At 39.1% G+C, this 21,227-nt stretch overlaps 1 protein-coding gene across 1 annotated transcript; it reads right to left on the reverse strand.

Annotated features, from left to right (window-relative positions):
- Nucleotides 1–178: 178 nt before the first annotated feature.
- Nucleotides 179–20,749, reverse strand: PDIA3 (protein disulfide isomerase family A member 3). Its single transcript, XM_027869928.1, has 13 exons — nucleotides 20,437–20,749; nucleotides 13,644–13,722; nucleotides 12,086–12,203; nucleotides 10,636–10,743; nucleotides 8,395–8,524; nucleotides 5,730–5,846; nucleotides 5,214–5,339; nucleotides 4,162–4,344; nucleotides 3,299–3,407; nucleotides 2,569–2,694; nucleotides 1,846–1,925; nucleotides 1,324–1,381; nucleotides 179–457 (listed from the first exon to the last, which is right to left on the reverse strand). The coding sequence occupies exons 1-13, from the start codon at nucleotides 20,610–20,612 to the stop codon at nucleotides 347–349; spliced, it is 1,521 nt and encodes a 506-aa protein (XP_027725729.1). The 5' UTR covers nucleotides 20,613–20,749; the 3' UTR covers nucleotides 179–346.
- Nucleotides 20,750–21,227: the final 478 nt, after the last annotated feature.

The raw sequence follows: 21,227 nt of genomic DNA on the forward strand, positions 1-21,227 counted from the left end.
TCCCCCTACTCCCCCCCCCAAGAACTTAGTTTAAAGGGGGTTCATTTATTGTCACTGTTCCAAATGTACAAAAAAAAAATTAGAAAATAACCCCCAACTCAACTCCCCTCTCCCTTCAATATTCCTCCAACACAAATAATCCTCCCCCACCCCCATCCCCCCAAACCACAAACAAATATCAACTCTTCTTGGTGTTTCCATTAACAGTGCACCTAAAGAAACAGCTTAGAGAAAATTAAACAGGATTCAAATGGCATCCACGCTGTCCACTCATCCCTGAGGCACTGACTGCCCCATCACTGGTAAAAGAGTCCTTATACAAAGTGGTCTGTTTTTGGCTGCTACTTTAGAGATCTTCCTCTGCCTTCTTCTTTTTGGATTTTTCCTCTTGGATCACAGGAGGATTTGTAGCTTCTCTTTGTAGGTAGTTAATAAAGTCAGAAACTTCACGGCCACCCTGAAAATAAAGAAAAATTATCTAAAAATGTAGCTTTGTTTAGAACCTCAGGGAGGATCTTTTTCTTCCCAACCCAAAGAGACTTTTGGATTTGAAGCTAAGCAAGAAATTTATTGCCTAGCAGGACCGGGAATCCCTTTAGGTGGAGGGGAAAAAAAAGAGCTTCTAGCTTAAGGGGGGGGAAGGGGACCTCAGGTGAATAGTGTGGAAACACTTTTAAAAAACCTTTTCAGTTTATCTAGAAATATTGAAAAATAATAGTTTTCTTTAAGTCCTATTTAGACCCTGGAGAAAAGCTTGGACAGATAGGTGGGCTAGGTCAAGACAAAAGGAAAAAAGGCTTTCCACTGATGAATGGGTTATGGGTGATATCCAGAAACTTAACAAAATACCTCTTACTTAGATTAAAAATATTACCTTTTCCCACCTCCAAGTGACCATCTAAGGATATTTTCTTTCCTCTTTCTCCTAAATGGACCTTGTAAACTATTGCCTACTTCCATTACACCTCCTCTTCAATATAGATTCTTGATACAGTTCTACAGCAGGAACCTCACTGATTCCTCTTGGAGAGGGATGCAGGAAGAAGATAGTGACCTGGCTGCTCAACTCTGCAATGTCAATCCAGACTGTATTTTAAGATATCTTTTACTTTTCAAGATTCCTATGTTACCTGAAATACTCTTGGGGCAATGAGTCCATGTTTGAGGACATGGGGGACTCTTCTAGGCTTGGATGTAAATTAATGATAAATTAAACCGTTTCTGGCAGACTGATGCCTAAACCAGAAGAGTATAGTATTATTATTTTTCCTTCGACAATGGCTATAGGTGTGTGTTTTGGGGATAAGTACTCCAGGTACTTACTTCATATTTCCTTGGATTCTGCTTACTATTGGCTGGAGAGAAGTAGATGGTAGGGAAGCTGGGGAAAGAAGAGGATGTTATTTAGACTTCAGAAAAACACTGCCAAGAACCTTTCCCAACGCCATGCCCTGGAAATGATTTTCTTCACGGTCTTTTATCCTAGAAGCACTGGCAACAAAGTTATACCATATCAAGAAAAAACCCACCTAACTTAAAGACTCACGGGCATACAATGGAGAACTCTGAACCAGAGTAGCAAGCACTATAATAGGAAATGTGTTTTGACTTGGTATGTATGTTAATGTTGCCTTAATTATGAGAACACTGGAAGAATTTATAGCAGGGAGATGGTGATGCTAAGAAGTAGAAAACTGACCATAAACTCTTCAAAATCCCGTCTCCCACATATACATACAGCTCAAAGTCAGGAATATAACACCAGGGCAACTGTTAAGAAAGCATCTTTATCAATCCCAGTACACTGAAGTGTTCATTCCAATAATTAATTTGCAATACACTTACCCTCTGACTTCATATGGAGAAGGCACATCATTGGCTGTAGCATCCATCTTTGCTATGACAATATTGGGATCTTTGCTGAGCTATATAAACAACAACAACAAATTTTAAGCTTGTTAGATCCTCCAATTGATGACTAACAAGCAAAAACTTCAGTCCCACTCTGTAGGTTTCTGGGAACACTCAATCAAACCATGAGAATGAAGCTATGTCAGCTTAGAACTCCTGGTTTGTTTGTTTGGTTTTTTTGGGGGGGGGGGGGTGAGGGGGAGGAGGGGGGGGAGGATGAGGGAGAGAAATGAAGGAGACCAATGGCCTCTCCCACCTCATTAGCTCATCCAATGAAGACATGAAATGTCTAAACTTCAAATCCACCTGGCCAAGATGAGCAATTAATTACATAGACTAAGTAGGTTAATTTAGAGGAAGAGCCTATTATGCCCAGGTTAAGCTAACACTGAAATTATAGGGTACCTTTTTTCAAGTTTAAATCTAAGCCTGAAGTATTCAAACATACATAACACAAGTTGAAAGAGCAGACAAAATTTGAGTCATTCAGCAAGGTGAGGCACTAGAGGGCAGTCACAAGAAGTATTATATTTGTTGTAATAAGTAAAAAATATTTATCAGGTAGTAGGTACATTGAAATAGCTAAGAAGGACAGTCCTAAACCCATGTGAAGACTTTTAGCTCAAAGTCAACTTTCAGAGTAAAGCTCAAACATACCTTTTCTCCTAACTCTTTGTACTTGGGCTCCAGGTTTTTGCAGTGACCACACCAAGGGGCATAAAATTCTATCAGAACATCTTTATCTGTATTCACAATTTCATCAAAGTTCTCAGCTACCACTACCTGGAAAAATAAAAAAGGAATATTCTCCAGTTATTTAAAAAAAAACCCAAGATTAAGTGTATGTGGAGAACCAATCCCCCTCACAGAAGATGCATCACTGCTAAATTTACCAATTACTCTCAAGTCCACCAAATGAGTAATCTTCATGAAACATTAAAATCCACAGCCATGAATATATGAACCCTCAGGAAAATCTCTCCCCCAGTCCTTTTAATTCCTCATACAGGACATCATCTCTATAACCTGAAAAATACTGCCTATATCTGTTACAAAGGAAGGCTTCATGGCAGCAACAAATATCAAAAATACTGTGCTATATATATAGCATAACTATCCCAAAGAGATTTGTAATCCTGATCTTAATATCTGATCCATTAGAAAGGGGGTGTGCTCTTGACCCCACAACGAGACATAAATTCAGTGTAAGGATCATCTTTTTTAGAATTTTGTGGACTCAAGGCTAGGATAGATCTTAGAGAGGATTGTCAAATCTCCACTGCTAAGTATAAATGTGACCTTGCAATGCCCTTGGATATACTCAACATAGTTTTGTAAACAGGAGAGGCAACTTCACATTAGTTTGATCAGACCTAACAGTTCTCACCTTCACAGGTCCATCATTATTTTCTGGGATAGGTTCAGACTTTAAGTATCTCCTTAGGTTCCCATCAAAGTAATTCTGCAGGAATCGCTCAAGGGCCTTCCCATCACGGCTAAAGGATGGAAAGATAAAATAAATACTCTTTTAACCACAAAGATCAGCTTTACAAGAAGTTTCCAGGGACAACTCCTCCTTCAGCTTTGACTCAAAGGCCAGCAGAAAACAAGAAAACCAGAAGCAGCATGCCTGCCTCTCACAACAGGTGGAGGAACTAGAGGTGGAACAGGGAAATGCCTATAGCCAATTGGGCTTTTATTACCCACTTCTTTACTTCCTGGGTATCTAATGTACATTAAAAAGTTTTGCAGAGGGAAAATGAAAACCAGGTAATTATTTTTATGTAAAAGAGCTAAATGGTATTTCCCAGTCACATTACCTTGTTTGGCTAAGTGACTCTTACCCCTAGCCTTCTCTGAACGATGGACTCAAAGTGAAAATAAAGTTTAGGTTTACTCTTGTTTGTCAAAATGGACTACAAAGCCCTTAAAATAAGTTTGCTTCATGTCAAAAAAGGGGATAAGTAGGGAGAAGTCTAAAATTGACTCAAACAGTGTGGATGCAAAACTGCTACTTTTTATGTATATGTATTGCCAAGTTGCTTCTGCTGAGTAAGATAGGCACCAAGAAAGGGATCCTGCCTCTACAAAGTTATTTAAATAGCCTGGGAATGAGTACTTGTGACAGTCATAACTAAATAACTCTTCCTTCTACTCAGGTACTCTTCCTTTTTAATCCCTTAATGGCAGAATAGAGGTTTTCACATTCCCTTTTCTACCCTCCTAAAACCAAAGAAATTGTCAACTTACGAGAACTCCTCTTGCATAACATATTTCTCTCCTTTTGCAGTTCTGATAGCGACAACAGGCACCTCTCCAAAGGTTCTTTCCAAGCCAAAGTCAGAAAGTTCATGGCTAAAAGTTTTACGACTAGCAACAGCAAAGTTGAGTTTCTGTCCAGCTTCCAGGAATTTCTGTGCCACCATCATTACTCTGTTTAGAACAAGAGATATTTATCAGGATAACACTTCGATACTAAGTAGCAAGTAACAAATCTACAAGTCACAGTTTGAAGATGTTCTTTTAAGATTGATACATTAATTCTACTCTTAGCCTATTAAGTTTTAAGTCTCATCATTCAATTCTGCTATTAAAAGGCAGCTGGTAGCATGGTTGATAGGGTGCCAGGCCTGGAGTCAGAGAGACCCTAGGTAAATCACTTAACCTCTGTCTGCCTCAGTTTCCTCACCTGTAAAATGGACGTAATAACAGTACCTAATAGTACCTAACTCCCAGCGTTATTCTGAAAATCAAATGAGATAACTGCAAAGTTCTTAGTGCCTGGCATAGAATAAGCACTATGTAATGTTAGCTACTGGCTATTAAGCTTGTGGTGCTGAATTAATTCCTACTGGCTTTTGTTACACTATGTTAAGACTCAAATCTTCCTCAGAGGGTCACTTATAAGCAATCATCAGGGAAGGCAAGCTTCTTGAGGGGGAAAGTACAATAAAAGGGTTAACTAGGCATGTAAACACACCTTTAACTTTCTGTTACAGGACAGATGCACCTCCTACTGGGTTTAGTTTTTTTTCAGACAAACTGCTGCCTGGGCACATCTTTCCCATTTTTCACCTGAGTGAAATCAACTTTACATACAAAGCACACATATACAGTGTATACCGTTTCCTCAGGCATGGGGAGTGGTATTGCTGGTGGTGATTCTCAAAGGCCTAAAGGCACCTTAATCTTAACAGAAAATGTTGTGGAGTCATTATATAAACATATCCATATATTGATACATTCAAAAGAAAAAAAAGGGAGAGAGGGAAATATGATCCCATTTATTTCTTGTTATTTACCTGTTTCTCCAGTAGTTGGATCCTTTAGCATTCATCTCATAGTCCACATCATAGTAAGCCACAAGTAGATCCTTGCCCTGGAATAAGTCTTTGTTGTCTTCTGTCATGTGAGGGCAAATACCAAAACTGAAATAAAATAATCCATTATCAACCTGGATAGTTGCATCACTTGGAAAGAAACTAAAACATTCAAAATTGGCAATATCTCAGAATTTATTTTGCTTAGCATATTTTTGGGGGAGATACAAGTAATGCAGGAATTTATTTTGTAAAAACTTTTTAAAAAGAAAACTAAACAAAACCAGGTAGTATATGCTGGACCACACAAAGGTCTATATATTGTTGGCTTCATAGGGACTTGAACTATTATTGCTAAAGTTCTTTTGAAGTCCAAGTGAGTTTTATTACATAAAGCCTAGACGTGGCAAGTCTAGAGATAGCATTGTCGAATGACTGGACTACAATAGCAGAGTGGAAGCCAAGACACCTGAATCAAGGTATGAAGACAGTACTTACACGTTCTCCTGGATAAATTTTTTAATTTTGCCACTGGTTATTTTTTCCTCTGTGTACTGTATGCTGTTTTCCTCAAATTTGTTAGCCAGATGTGGAGGCCGGAACAAAGTGATACCCCTGAGAGGAAAACAATATCAAAGCAAATAAGTTAGGTAAGCTAAAAATGCTTTATTCCTAGGCTGTACTTATTGTAAAAGGTACTCTAGGATGGAATACAGCAGCTTTGCAACCATCTCTGGTGACAACAAAAAAACCCCAAAAAACCAAAACCAAAACCAGGCTGACCACTTTTGCTGCCCACACTCAAGGATTTGGGGACTATTTCCTGGGGCATATGGCTTTAAGAACATAGTTTCTTTGTCTCCTTTCAATTCTCCTCGGTGGCAGATCACAGGTGTGACTATAATCAGGATACAAACAGGTTGGCAATTATAGGCACAAAGTATAATTACTAGGTTCAACTTAAAAGATTCCTCTGTTCCATAACCCAATTATCTGGCTATCAAGAAATTCAGTATTAACTTTTCGATTTTATACTGTATTTCTATTCTTGGTCTAACCGAAGCTTCCTATGGTTCACTTGGTCATTTTAGGAACCAGGTTCTCTCATTCCTACCCTCCTTCTCTCAATTTAGCTAAGGTTTTAGTCTTAGTTTTCCTGAGACATAAATCTAAACTTACTTCCAGTTTTCACACCAAGTTTTTTTTTTTTATTCCTTGACTTCTATTTCCAGGGCCCCAAATTTCAAAACTCATCTAATCTAACCTGTATCTTAGCCCTTCTATTATACATCCAATCAGACATCATCCAGTTTGTGCTTTAAGACTTCCACTGGGGGGCAGCTAGGTGGTACAGTGGATAGAGCTCTGGCTTGAAGTCAGGAGGACCTGAGTTCAAATCAGGCCACAGATGCTTGACATTTACTAGCTGTGTGACCCTAGGCAAGTCACTTAACCCCGATTACCTCACCCCCCCCCCAAAAAAAAACCCCCCCCCCCCCCCCCCCCCAAAAAAACCAAGACTTCCAGTTACTAAGAACTCACTAACTCCTCAGAGGCCTATTCTACTTTTGAGTAGCTCTAATCAGTAGCTTTTGCCCACACCAAACCTGAACCTACCTTTCTACAATTGGCATCTATATCCTTGTAGTTCTACTATCTGAGGCCAAGCAGAGCTAATTCTAATTGCTTCTCTACATGACAATCATTATAGACGATATCCCCTCTTCTCTAGGCTAAACATGACCCACCCCCCCTCTAGTTTAGAAATGTCCTCCTTAAAATATGGTCTCCAGAACTGAATACAATACTCTTGAACAGGTCAAGACTACCATTTCTCTAGTCCTTGACACTATGACTATTTATGTAATCTAAGACCCCATAAACTGGTGTTGCTTTTTTGTTGCCATACCACACTTCTGAGGCACAATGAACATTCACTAGCTTTTTCAAATTGCTGCCTAGCTCTATCTTCCCCATTTTATGTTGGGTTAAAAAAAATAAACTTTACGATTTCATCTTACTAAAATATGATCCAACATTCTAGCTCAGTCAAGATCCTTTTTGGATCCTGTCATTCAATATATCCACTATCAAATAAGCTACAAGTAGATCCTTGCCCTTGAATAAGTCCTTGTTGGCTTTTTTCACATGACATCTAAATTGAAACAAAATAACCGATTACCAACCTCAGCAATCACGTCACTTGGGAAAAAAAATCCTGCCTTTAGTGAGCATACTATCTATACTTTTCTCTAGGACACCAGTGTGTGGTAATTGGGTTTTGGTTTTTTTTTTTTGAGAGGGGGGCCGGGGCAGGGAACAAGAGTCAGGATTTGACCTATGTCTCCCTAATGCCACCTTTCTATCCACTATGCCACACCTCTAAGAGAGGAAGAAATATTAAACAGCACAAAGCCAAACACTGACCCCCCTGAGACCTTCTCCCAAACTGACTACTATCAAGGATGACTTTTTGGGTCCAGCTTTTTAATCACTTCCAAACCTACAAAACCCCATTCTATATATTTGCAGACAGTAACCTTTGTTTACTAAAGGTAATACATAGTCATGGATACATATACATAGGTGAAACAAGTCAAGAAATTTAACACTAATTAACAATCCTCTTTAAAAATCTTTTAGCTTAGTGCTTGAGAACCATAGGAAGTTAGAATTTTACACCTCAGAGCAGGTATTACCCTAAACAAATCGACATATGCTTCCACCAAATGTTAAGTTAAACAATTTTCTAGAGCCTGGTTTATACACAGTGAGAAACATTTGGTGCAGAAAGGGCTGAAAATAAAATTCTTCCCTGAAAAGGTTAACCTCTCATCTTCCATACTTAAAGGCATCCACCCCATTGTAAGGTATTCTCACTAAATGTCCTGGTGAGAGAGGCTATTGATAGATATTACATAGGGTATAAATACCTATATAGCAAGTACAAGGGGCACTCACAACCAGTGAGATAATAGGCTTATGTATAAGAATTGTTGGTGATGTGATGATCAAAGTTCAGTGGATTTCAACCTCCTTAATAATACTTTTACCTATACAACCTCACCTCATCTGGAAAAACTAACCCCAAACAATGAAATTTTACACAGTGTCAACACCTTTGCCATCAGAATTAACGATTTATATTCCTCAGGTTACTTACTCTCCATCAGCATCATACTTCCTCACCAGGGCATCAACATTGGTGTGTGCAAATCGGTAGTTTTCTCTCAAGTTTGTAGCTGCTTTTAGGAACTCTGAGTGAGATTCACTGAACAAGTCTCTGAAGAAACCTATATAGGAAGGAGAACAAAAAACGCATCAAGAGGGGCACTATAAAAATTTCTCCTGGGGGCAGCTAGGTGGCGCAGTAGAAAGAGCTCTGGCCTTGGAGTCAGGAGGACCTGAGTTCAAATCCAGCCTCTGACACTAGCTGTGTGACCCTGGGCAAGTCAATTAACCCCAATTGCCTCACCAAAAAAAAAAACAAAACAAAAACAAAAAATCTCCTAATTTAGAATTTCTTCTCATTTTCAAAAAAGGGATAAGATAACATGCTCAAAGATTTAATTCCGTTGTAGACAATTAAGGTTTACATTGATAGTCACATCCAAAAATCCACAAAATTGCTTTTAATGCCTTTGTCTCTTTATACATACATTTTACAATGAATCATTATGTGTACAACACCGACATTTGTGGTCTAGCCACTGTCTTCTAAGATAGGCACACAGAATCCATAAAACCTCACCCAGAATTTCTCTTCATTTGAATTCATCTGTGGCCCAACAGGCACAAAGAACCAGAATGTTCTGTATGCTATCAAATAACCAATTAGTTGATAAAATCATGTTTGAACAATCTCAAACATCCTGAGAAGATTAAAACTACAAAAGGGAAGCAGCTGAGAATGCTGTGCCACTTGGTTAGGTACCACTCCTCTTCAATATCAATTCTTAAGTTTTTCTGACTTCTTTCAAAAGGGAGATCAAATCTTACCTATTCCAGGAGGCCTTTCCCAGTTCTACTTCCCCAATCAGCTACTAATGCTTTCCCCTCTCAGAGTACCTTCCATCTATTCTGTATATACTTTATATCTACATGTTGTCTCCTCCATTAGAATATAAGCTCCTTAAGTTCAGGGACTCTATTTTTTGCCCCCCTCCTTTTTTTTTTTAAAGATAACCACCAGGTACATATTAGTCTGGGGCACCAAAAGACCTAAGTTGTTCCAGCTTCCTCAATGGTTTATTTAACTTTTTATTTCTTTAAGCCTGAGTTCCCTATTAGTGTTGGAATAGATGAGCTCTAAGAACCATTTTAGTTCTAAAATATTATTATTAAGCTTCTTTGTTTAAGGTAACTAGACATCACATGATCAGTCAAGCTCAAAGCATAGCCAAATATAAGCAGTGTGGTCGAGTGGAACTTCATTGAACTTTGAGAATCAAGACCTGAATTCCATTCCCAGCTTTGCCTCTAATTACTTATACTAAGTAACTTGGGTAGTTATTTAACCTTTTTATCCTTCAAAACTGAATGCAAGAATTTTAGGGTGAGAACCTTTGGAAAATCTTTTCCAACCCCTTCATTTTAAAAAGAAATAGAGAGGGGCTGCTAGGTGGTGCAACGGATAGAGCACTGGCCCTGAAGTCAGGAGGACCCGAGTTCAAATCCGGCCTCAGACCAAACATTTGACACTTACTAGCTGTGTGACCCTGGGAAAGTCACTTAACCCCAACTGTCTAAGCAAAAAAAAAAAAAAAAAAAAAAAAATAGAGAGGTTAAATGGTCTATTATGGTCATACAGCCAGTAAATGGCAAAAACAGAAATATTTTGGTCTCTTTGCTTCTAGTTTAGGGTCATACTGTGCTCCAATGCCTCATTTTGCCATCTTTATTTACCTCACAGGATTATTTATTCAAGTGCCACACAAATGTAAGATATTCTCAAATTATTCATCCATAGTATCCATTCTTCCCTGCCCAAATATCGGGCCACTAATTTTATTTTTACCTAACTTTTCCATGTACCAGTGTCCTATGCTAGATGGTGAGTATACATATTTTGCTTTGAATGCAACTTTTAAAACATGAGCTATTCAAATAGCCCTTGGAATCAGGATTAGGGAACTATTGCCTTATACATTCACTTAAAGTTTTCCTATTACAGAGAGCTGATTAGCCTTAAATCATCTTAACTGCCTTATTAAACAAGTTGAATCTTGAGGCCTGAAAAAGCAATAGAAACTAAAGGCATTGTTTTGATACCTAGACTGAAATGAAGTTTGTACATCAAATAAACAAGCACTAGAACTTTCATTATCTCTATTCCCTTTGCTGCTCCTCTTCAGTAAGTGGTTTTTGACCGATTTTGTTCCTTGACCAACTTTTTGCTACTTACCGACTACAGAAGCAGCTTTGTCATTAATGAACTTCTCAAAATCTTCCGTACTCATGAGAGGAACTGAGGCAGGTCCTGCCTGCTTCTTCAGATGACTCACAATTCCATCTTAGAAGACAAGATGAAAGTCCACAGCAAAGTAATGAGTTTAAGCACACCATTTTCTATTAAAATTGAAACTTCATTGAGTGCCTAATTCTTCAGGACAGATTTAAGATCCACTGAAAGATATCATGGATCATGTCTAATATTGCAATAAAACAGTAATATGGCTTATTATTACAGGGAGATTCAGAAATGTGGGTTAAAACACAGATCACATAGTTATATATGGTAAAAGGCTGATAATTAAATAGGCAGTTGAAAACAGAAATGCCACAATAGCCTGCTCAGATCCAAATCAAGTATTCATTATCTTTTCTTCTAGGATCTAAAATTATCTTAAAAGGAATAAAGAGGATTCTTTAAGTACCCAAGGAGCTGGGTAGTTATCTGAGTGTCTAAGAGCTAATAAACAACGACAATGTCAATAACAACTAAAAAGTTTCTAAATCAGGTGCCCAACAGATCCAATCCCTAAAAGTAGATTTGGGGGGAGTGAGTATGTATGTATGTATGTATGTATGTGTGTGTACGTATGTATGTACGTAAGTACGTATGTATGTATAAATTTACAACACACCCAAGAATACCAGTCAAGCTATAATCTAACCAGACTCTTTTCTTTGATTTGGCAAATGGGGCCTGCCCAAACAGGAAGATAACTTAATTCGGGGTTTAAAAATGTTAAAAGGAGTTAAGAGAAAATCATAAATGTTTGCTAACTTAAATATTTCCCCCTTTTTTAAACATTTAGAATTAAGAGTCTTAGTTTGGACATATGTATAACAATGGGTAACATTTATATAGCACTGCATGGCATACAAAGTCCTTTATATACATCATTTCATCTGATCTTAACACTTTAGGTTATGTAGTATGTCTATTATCGTAATTTTACATGAGGAAAGGGTGTGTGTGTGTATGTGTGTGGGTGTGTGCGCGCATGCATGTGTACCCCCACAACAGAAAAATTCACTGCTACTTCAGATTCAAAAGCTCAGCTGTCCTCTTTGACTCATAGTCCTTGCTCATTTGAAATGGCCCAGAGAAAAATGGTTCTTATTTTAAGAGCATCCCTAAAACTTAACTTTAAGCACTTCCCACACCCATGTTTATTCTAGGAGATTTTAGTGTGTCAGTATGTATGCCCTGTAACACCGAAACTTTGAAAATAGGCAGTGGGCAAAAAACTGGTAAGAACCTTAGTAAAATTTTAATTATATGGAGATTTCAAGCTTGAGAAAATATAGCTAGTAAAGTAAATTTCCACCAAGGGGGAAAAAAAAGAAAATTTAATGACAGGCACAGTAAGGACAAATGTTATCAGAATGAAGTCCAATTCCCTTACCAGCTGTCCGAGGGCCATCGTAGGCACCTGATTCTTCACCATTTCGAAATATTTTCAGGGTGGGATAGCCACTGACTCCATATTTATTACAAGTATTTGAGTTGGCAGTACAGTCAACCTAAAAATATAAACATATCAAATATCTTTTTAATAGAAAAAAACAAAACAAAACAACAAAAACCTGTTGCCAGCTCTGAATCCCCAAAGATTTGATGGTCAGGTACAACAGGGTTAGACAAGTTCAATTTATCTAGGAAGTATTACAAAAGGGCACTACTATTTTAATTCTTTAACTATGTGCAGTCTAGTCTATATTATCTTCAGTGATTAAAAGTGATAGTTGCCATAATATATGTTTAACTAGTTTAAATTTGATTTGAATGCAACTATAACAAATTCAGTAAAGTAAAACCACAACTACCCTCCGCCCCCAAACAAGTCAATTTGAGCTACCTCACTTAGTAGAGCCTTTGTTTTCTGGTTAAGATTTCACCTTTAAGTGTTTAAAGGGTCAATATCTACACTCCTCATTTAGTTTGGGTAAAGGCTACTAGGTCAATCCTTTCAATCTGATGCTAAATTTGATATGGTTGGCCACAGAAGTTAAATACTCAAAACAAGTCAATAGATGTGTAAGCTGCCCATTAGATCAAAGGAGCCGTGAATTTGCTACAGAATGACTTACTAACCACTCTACCCCATTCTAGGAGTAAGTGACAATAGTATGAAAACATCAAAAATTTTAACATCCAAAAAGTTTAACATAAATGTTATTGTGAAATACACAATCAAGTCTACCTATCATTGTACTGATCATAAGTACATTCTGATATATGTATGTACATTACCCTTATCACTGAGCTATTCTATTTCTTAACAACCATCTGTCACCATGAATGATGTAGTCTTGCTTACTTCCCGACTTCTCCGACTTGTAGCACCTATTTAATTTATAGTAGTGATTGGAAGAAAGGATAACATCCATTTCATACTAGTGTCCTTCTAACCCTGCCATTTTTACCTTCATTTTCTTCCAGGGAACTTGTTCTCTCCTCATGCTCTAACACATGTTTCACATCTCTTCTATTTGGTGCTACCTGGCTCCCTCAGTCAGATTAAGAAATTTTCCTGTGCTCTTGAACTACAAACCCTTTTCTCATCACAGTTATTATTTACTTATTTTATGGTCCTTTACATAATTAACAATTATTTATTTTCCATAATTCTAACATTTATTAGACGATTTTGCTGACGCCTCAAATTCAGAACACAAAATTAGGGGTAGCATGTTACCATCAATTTATAGTAAATCATTTTCCTTTACACCATTTTTGTGATTATATGATGAAAGAGTGCTCTTATCCAGATGAGTCACTGTAGCTTCCCTAGCTCCCTAGGGAACATGGATCACAATCAGCGATAATCTTGTGAATGTCTGAGTACTGAGGTGATGGCAGAATAAAAATGGCATCCCCTAGCACCACAGCCCTAGAACCAAAGGACTACAATGTCCATACTGTCATCAAAGTCACTTATTGCAGAATCCAGTAGTGCTCACCTTTGCCAAAGGAACTATTCCTTTCAGCCTGGTTGCTGCAGCTTCATATTCTGGGGCAAGCCTCTTACAATGTCCACACCTAAAACAGAAATAGCCAATGTTCAACATGATCAATGTAGTATGGTAAAAGAGCACTGGATCTGGAGTCAAAGGACCTGGAAATGAATACCAGCTCTGCCATACTACCTATGTGACTTTGGATGAGACGCTTAACCTTTCTGGGCCTCAGTTTCCTCCTCTTTAAAATGAGACGGTTGGATCCAATGATCTTTATGGTATCTTCTGGGGCAGCCAGGTGGCACAGTGGATAGAGTGCTAGGCCTGGAGTCCGGAAGATTCACCTTTCCCAAGTTCAAATGTGGCCTCAGACTATTGTTTGTCCTTTGTTCTCAAAGAGGACCAATGACAGCAGGAAGGTGATGTCATGACTTGTAAGAGAATTGGATTTAAGTGAGGCAGAGCTGTGTAAAGTCAGGAGCCTCATTTTCTCCTCTGGAGCCATCTGGATCCAATGGGAGACCTTGGCCTTTTTAAGCTAAGTCTTTCCCAGGTCTCAGTTTGTCTGAGTGTCAGACACTTACCAGCTGTGTGACCCTGGACAAGTCACTTAACTCTTTCAAAGAACAAAAGCTCCTCATTGCAAAATGAGCTGGAGAAGGCAGTAGCAAACCACTCTTAATATCTCTGCCAAGAAAACCCCAAATGGAGTCACAGACAGTTGGACATAAATGAAAAACAACACCTTCCAGCTCTAAATCCTATGATCCTATCATTTATTAACTTTGTTCTGTAATAAGAATCTCCAACCACTAGAAGGTTCCACAAACTATTAGAGTAATTTACTACATAGTTTTATTACCCAAATATACCATTACTCTTAGAGTATAGCAGAGTTCCCAGAGGGAAAAGGCTAAATTTAATTCAAGGATAATACCACAGGAATGGCGGCAAAGACCAAAAGCAGCATGTTCTCTTACAAAGAAAATTAAGAGAAAAAAACTTAAAAGTCAAGAACACTGAAAATATTATTAGAATTCAATGATGTGCTGACTAGTTTTACTGAAATGCCTTTTTTTCTCCCCTTTATTTTCCCACTCTGTTATAGGGGATGGTTCTCTGGGTAGGGAAGGTGGAGGAAGATGTATGCTGAAGATGATGTAAAAAGAGGCAAATATATGATGAACATAATGAAGATGACAGGATTACATAGTTTGGCCTTGAAGGAAGCCAGAGCAATCAAGAGGCAGAGTATTCTAGGAATGAGGAACAACCAGAAGCAATGCCCAAAGAAATCAATGCCATAGGATCGAATGGGGGTATAAAAGTTATAAAGTAGCAAAGAATTCCCTGAGCTGAGTAAGTACTGGGAAACAAGGTAATGTAAAGAAAAGAAAATAATGGACACAAAGGGAAAATTAAGGCACTAGCCTTCTTTTGCTCCTTCCAACACTATACTAGCACAGTATGGCCATCCTAAGTCTTCACCATGTCTTTTCACAAGATTTTCAGGATCAAGAGGTTTCTTGCAAATAAGCAGAAACAAAATCAGGACCACTCCTCAGAGGATTCACATGAAAATTGGGAGATCAAGCATATCTCCCAATGAAAAGAACCAAGCTGGCTTATAAAGAACTTCCAGAATGAGGGTGTACATTCCCAAGTCTAAACACCTTAATGTGCCATTCCTGATAAGTAAATGCCACTACTTTCCCATTCTGAAAACTTTCTGCTAAGATGGAGGCATAAAGATTATTATTATTATTATTGTAAAGACCTTTTATTTTCATGCATCATGTTAGTAGGTACAATGATTTTTTTTTTTTTTAAGGAAAAAGAAAATTAAGGCACATTATAATCAGTTCATAGAATTGGAGATGATCTAGAGCTAGAAGGGTCCTTATGGGTCATATCTTCCTCATTTTAAAGATAAGAAAAGTGATGTCCAGAAAGATTAAGTGACTTGCCTGAATTTGGGTTCTAGAATCATTGTTCTGCACCACTGCCACTTCCTCAATTCACATATAGACTTCAACAACAAATATTTACGCTAGCAATAAACACTCAGCCTTTTCCTTCTCCATTGGGCTTCAGCATGGCATTAAAAAATGCCCAATGTATTCGAATCTGCAATTCTTAACTTCAGATCTACACTGCTCACCTGACCTGGCTACAAGAGATGATCATGGAGGTTGTATTGTCAGCTAATTCTGTCCAGCAAGCTATTAAGAACACCTGCTCCTCTGCCCCAAGAGCACTCATAGAACCCCCAAGTGTACAATGAAATTAGAGGAGCAAGGTATACTACTAAACTCTTAACATAATCAGCTGAACATCAATACATCAAAAGTCAATGGAATTGCCAAGGGGTTACTTAGAGAAGTTGATAATATTCTAACATTTCCCCTGATACTAAGAGCAGAAATAATTAGAAAAATAGGAAAGCAAAAACAGTAAAGGGAGGCAAGATTACCACCACTAGCCTCAATTGCCTATAAATCACTAAAGAAATCATGATTCACCTTGCCTTTCAAATACGTAGGCTGTACTTCAAATGCAAATGAGATCACATAAAGATGTATCTCCATCAGCAATAACACTACTGAAAAAAATTATCATGAAACTTTATTTAAGAGCACATGATATATGAGATTATGCAACTGGATCATATAACAAATCCCTCCAAGGTACAGATCTTATTACATTTGCCAGAAATGCCTTCTGAGAACCACTTAGGATAATTAAAACCAACTAAGGGATAAATATTCTTTGAAAATGGGTTTTTAAATAACCAAATATCAACTCCCACTAGAATAAGCTAACTTAAAAGGCACATGTTAGACTAGACAAGGAAGAATCACTAACAACTAATGTCAATCTAGAGTTTAACAAATAACAAACCCAAGATCATGAATTACTTGGGAAGAACTGCCTACGTGACAAGAATTGCTGGGAAAACTTGAAAGTAACTTGGCAGAAATTAAGTTTAGATCAACATATCACATCACATACTATAATGAGCTCAAAAAAGTATATGCAAAATATTAAAGGTCACATAAAATCAGGCCTTTTCACAGGCACAGCTGGGGGAAGAATTCTTAACTAAACAAGGGATGGGGGAAGCTAGGTGGCGCAGTGGATAGAGCTCCGGACTTGGAATCAGGAGGACCTGGGTTCAAATATGACCTCAGATACATAACACTCACTAGCTGTGTGACCCTGGACAAGTCAATTAACCCCACTATCCCATTTAAAAACAAAACAAAACAAAACAAATAATCAAGGGATGGAGGCAACTACAACATAGTTCATTTTGAAATTTAAAAAAAAAGTTAATTTATATTACATGTAATTGAGAAGGTACAAGTAAAACATTTATGGTTTTGCCAACCTTTAAAAATTCCTTCTTGACCACAGATTCATTTATTCTGTTTAGCTCAAGTCAAATCTAATAGTTCTAATGATTTTTAAAAGGTTCTTTCAATCAAAAAAATAGGTCTACCTATCTGCAAACATTTAGATCTCTGAATTATGAGCCACTAATATCCCAAGATCTCTACTACAGAGAATGTTTATTATTTCACTGGTTATACTTTGTATCAATAAGTGTTATAGGATGTTGTTCAGAAAAGGAAGAAAAGACTTAGTTGATGAAGGATTAGCAGAGAAGTGGGACTTGGGCCCTGAACAGGACAGGTAGGGATTCACAGGATGGAGCATGTTATTCTAAATGAGAAAAAAAAAAAAAAGTTAGGGCATTACAGCAGCAATGAACATAGCTTGTTCAAAGGCATTAGATCATGGGACCATCAAAGGACATCAGAGGTCAATGACTTCATTTAACAAAGCATTAAAAATGAAGAAATGGAGACTCAAAGTGACTTAACAAATGTCACAAGTAGCAAGAGGAATAACCAAGATGTAAATCTAAATCCTTGAGTAGAAATACATTGCACATTCCACTGTTCCAAGTGACATAATATAAATATATTTAACTTTCCAATTTTCAAAAACTTTCTTTGCATGTTTAGTTTCCATTAGAGGTCAAACAACGTATCTGTCACATTAGAGGCCATAACAGAAAATCATTTCAATTGCTACCAATACCTATTTTTTAGCCCTAATTTTTCAAGAAAATTTAAATAGATATTCATTTCCTTACAGAAACAGAAAGAATGATACAAGAAAAATTCAATAGTACCTTACCCTTACCTTCTCAATACAGTTACTATACCTCTTTATTAGGAATAATGCCAATGCCATTCAGTGAGAAGAAACTAAAAGATAAGGGAAGGGAATGAGAAATCAACAAAATAATGATACAACTGCACTAGAATTAGAAAGCGCTTCAAAATATAAAGCAGCATTTGCTCAAAATAAGCCTATTTTACTCTGCTAACAAACTTTTTAGCCTTTAGTAATAATAAAATAATAGCTGACATTAATATAGCACTAAAATTTGCGAAACACTACAGTTACTATCCTATTTGATCTCCCATAGAACTGGGAACTCCAAGTTATACACAAAATTTATCTTTTCTGATACTATCTTCTAAGCCAATTAAAAACAGACACCACAGCAAGAATCCACACCCAATATCCTGGAACGGTTTAGTGCATGATGGGAGATGTAGTCTTTAGAAAAGACACTAAATAGTTTATGGAAGAATGCCTTCAATTTTAAATATGATAGATGCCATCATATGACAGCTGCTGAAGGTATACCTTGTTTTAATACCTACCACTGGGCAAAGAAGGGCTTTGAACACCTTAATACAAGTAAGGTTTTCAAAGCCATCACAGTAAATGAAGAAGAATAGATGAAACTAACTGGAACAATTTCTGCTTTGGAACACAATCCACATACTTCTGCAATTCACTTTTGATGTTAACCCCACAAGATTCTACAAATTTTGATAAGTTTCTATAACTGTCTCATTCTAGTTTCAGGGGACAATGGGACTATATATTGGGACATAGGCAGTGTAGCATACTATAAAGAGCACAAGTCTATGAGTCAGCAGACATATACATGTGACCTCAGTCAAGCCTCAGTTTCCTCAGTTGTAAAATGGGAATAATCTTTAACAGTTTGTTAAAAGTATCAAATGGACTCATGCATATGAAAACACTATGTGCATTGTCAAGACTTATTCAAGAGTAGGGCATTATCATTGAGCTGAGAAGTGTTGTCCCTTAAAAATAATATATTTATAGAGCTTATAAAGAATAGGTAATAACACCAACAAATTTTTATAATGCTTAAACATGAGGCAGAGGATGTGAACACCCCTACTTTAAAAATGAGAAATCTTAGGTTTAGAGAAGTTTCATGACTTATCCATAGTTATATGGGCATTAAATATTGGAGCCAAACCTAGGTTGTATGGCTCTAAGTCTTATAGAGATCTTTCTGATACACCATGATACTACCAACTGTTAGCTGTAGGAGCGTCATATTCTTACAAATTTTAAGGTATACCTTTTAGTCACAATAGGATAGGAATAGAGACCAAACCTGTGATTATATCAACATAGGAAATTTACTCCTCCAGTGCAGGGCTGCACCTTCTCTGCAACTTAATAGTAGATCTGCTTGGAGCACTGAAAAATTAAGAGACTTGTCCAACATCACAAAGCCAGTACAGGTCTTAGTTGGGCCACACTAACCTACACTGAATAACCACAGACAAAACTTGTATAAAACAGTCAAGTCCCCAAGGAGTGAGGTACTAGGAATAGACAATACAGTAAATGTGAAGAACAAACCAAATCAGGGAGGTCAAGTGATTGAACTATGAATTTCTTATGCCAACCTTAGGCATTCCAGTCAAACTTTGCTGCAAAAGTGAGAGGATGTTTCTAGGGGGAAAAAAGTAAAGACTTACTGAATTAGCTATTCTGATTTACAGTAAGGCTTCTTCATCAGAATCCACATTCCTTAGTAGCTGTGACTGAGGCTACCAATCACTTTGAAAAAGATTCATTCTCCTCCAACAAAAAGCACTGTACACATTGGTGTCACTTTGGGAGTTTCTTACTTTAGCAATTTCTACCTGAAGGTAAATTTCAGGCTTTTTTCATACCAACAACTCCTTCCCAAGTCTCTTTAATCAAATAACGGGTCATCCAGGTAAACACTTACCACGACTTTTCCTCTCAGAAAAAGGCCCCATAAACAACTATTAACTTCATATTTATTATGGCCAATAAAGGCCTTAAGAACTACTCAGGATTGTTCTGCAGCCAGAAGTGAAGCGACCTTGGTATGAAACCAATGACTGCGAGGAGTGGGGCAAGAAGGGTAAGAAAATACACCAGGGACTCAAGAGTCTCCTCTTAATGGGATACATGCCTACAAAGCATAAGTTTCCTTCAGCTGTCTCATTTGCAAAAGGAAAGAGTTACCTCACAAAAGTGTACACAAATGAAGAAAACGAGATTCCACGAAGGGAGGGGAAATTCATTCTAGCACTTTGCAAAGAGGAAATGCTGCAACAACGCCGGTAATGTGGCCCAGCCCTGCGCCCATCGAGGCCCCAGAGACTTCCCCCCAACCCCCACTCGTGAAGACTCGGGCCAAGGGAGCGGTGGGAACTCTGGCTGTCAGGCCGGGGAAGGACCTCTGTCCTCTCTCCCGGGAGGCCCCTCCAGGAGAGGGGTTTACGGGCTCGAGCCTGGGGTCCGCCGGCGGGGCGGCGGCCACTGGCCTCGAGCTCCCGGCCTCCCTCCGTCCTCCCGCCCCCCGAGCCGGTCCTCTCCCTCAGGCCTCCCAAGAAGCCCCGGGTCCCCTCACCAGGGCGCGAAGAACTCCACCAGCATGAGGCCGGCGCTGCCCGTATCCGCCACGCGCCGCTCGAAGTTGTCGTCCGTGAGCTCCAGCACATCGGAGGTGGCGTCAGCGGCCAGGCAGGCCGCTGCCAGGAGCAGCGCCAGACCCGGGAGCAGAGCGAGGCGGCGGCGCATGGCCATGGCGGCGAGCCGAATAGGCGAGCGGGGTCAAGGCAGGAAAGGACGGGGGCGGGGGGAGGCGGGTAGGACCGCTCCAGGCGTTGTCTCGGCGGCAGTGCGGGAGGCAACTCGCGTGAAGTGCCCCCTCAGCCTCGCGCTGTCCGAAACCAGCCGCCCCGGCAGTCGGAAGTCCCAACCCCCACCCGGCGCCCGTGCCGCAGTGTGGCAGCTCTGGATTGGCTGGGATCGCTTGGGCTTGAGCAGGCTGGGGCAACCTGGTAACCGCCGAATGGGCGAGAGGGAGGGGGCGGGGCTTGGAGGAGGGGACAAGGAGTAGGGGCGGGGCGAAACGGCGCGGAGGCAGGCCTGCGGCTGCGCGGGGATTTGGGGAGGAGGGGTACTCGTCTGGGTCTGAGAGCGGAGTCTGGGAGCGGGGTCTGGTTGGGGGGCAGGAAGATCTAGGAAAGAGTTCCGGGCTGATGAAGGTTGAGTGGAAAGAGAAAGCCTTGGAATGAAGTCGGAGAACAGTGGGCCGCAGAGAGCCTGGCTCTGAGTCGGAGCAGGAAGTGGGGACTGAGGGAGGAGAGTTTGAGCCATTGAGAAGTTCAGTATCAGGAAGTGATCCAGGCGCGGGAA

Source organism: Vombatus ursinus, unplaced genomic scaffold, assembly GCF_900497805.2.
Source record: "Vombatus ursinus unplaced genomic scaffold, bare-nosed wombat genome assembly UNPS02014794.1, whole genome shotgun sequence".
Lineage (NCBI taxonomy): Eukaryota > Metazoa > Chordata > Mammalia > Diprotodontia > Vombatidae > Vombatus > Vombatus ursinus.

Coding starts and splice junctions, on each gene's coding strand:
- PDIA3 (XM_027869928.1), bottom strand. CDS start 20,612: ATGGCCATGCGCCGCCGCCTCGCTCTGCTCCCGGGTCTGGCGCTGCTC. Junction 10,744..12,085: donor CGATGGCCCTCGGACAGCTG/GTAAGGGAATTG, acceptor TTGTCTTCTAAG/ATGGAATTGTGAGTCATCTG. Junction 1,382..1,845: donor TCTCCATATGAAGTCAGAGG/GTAAGTGTATTG, acceptor TTCTTTCCCCAG/CTTCCCTACCATCTACTTCT.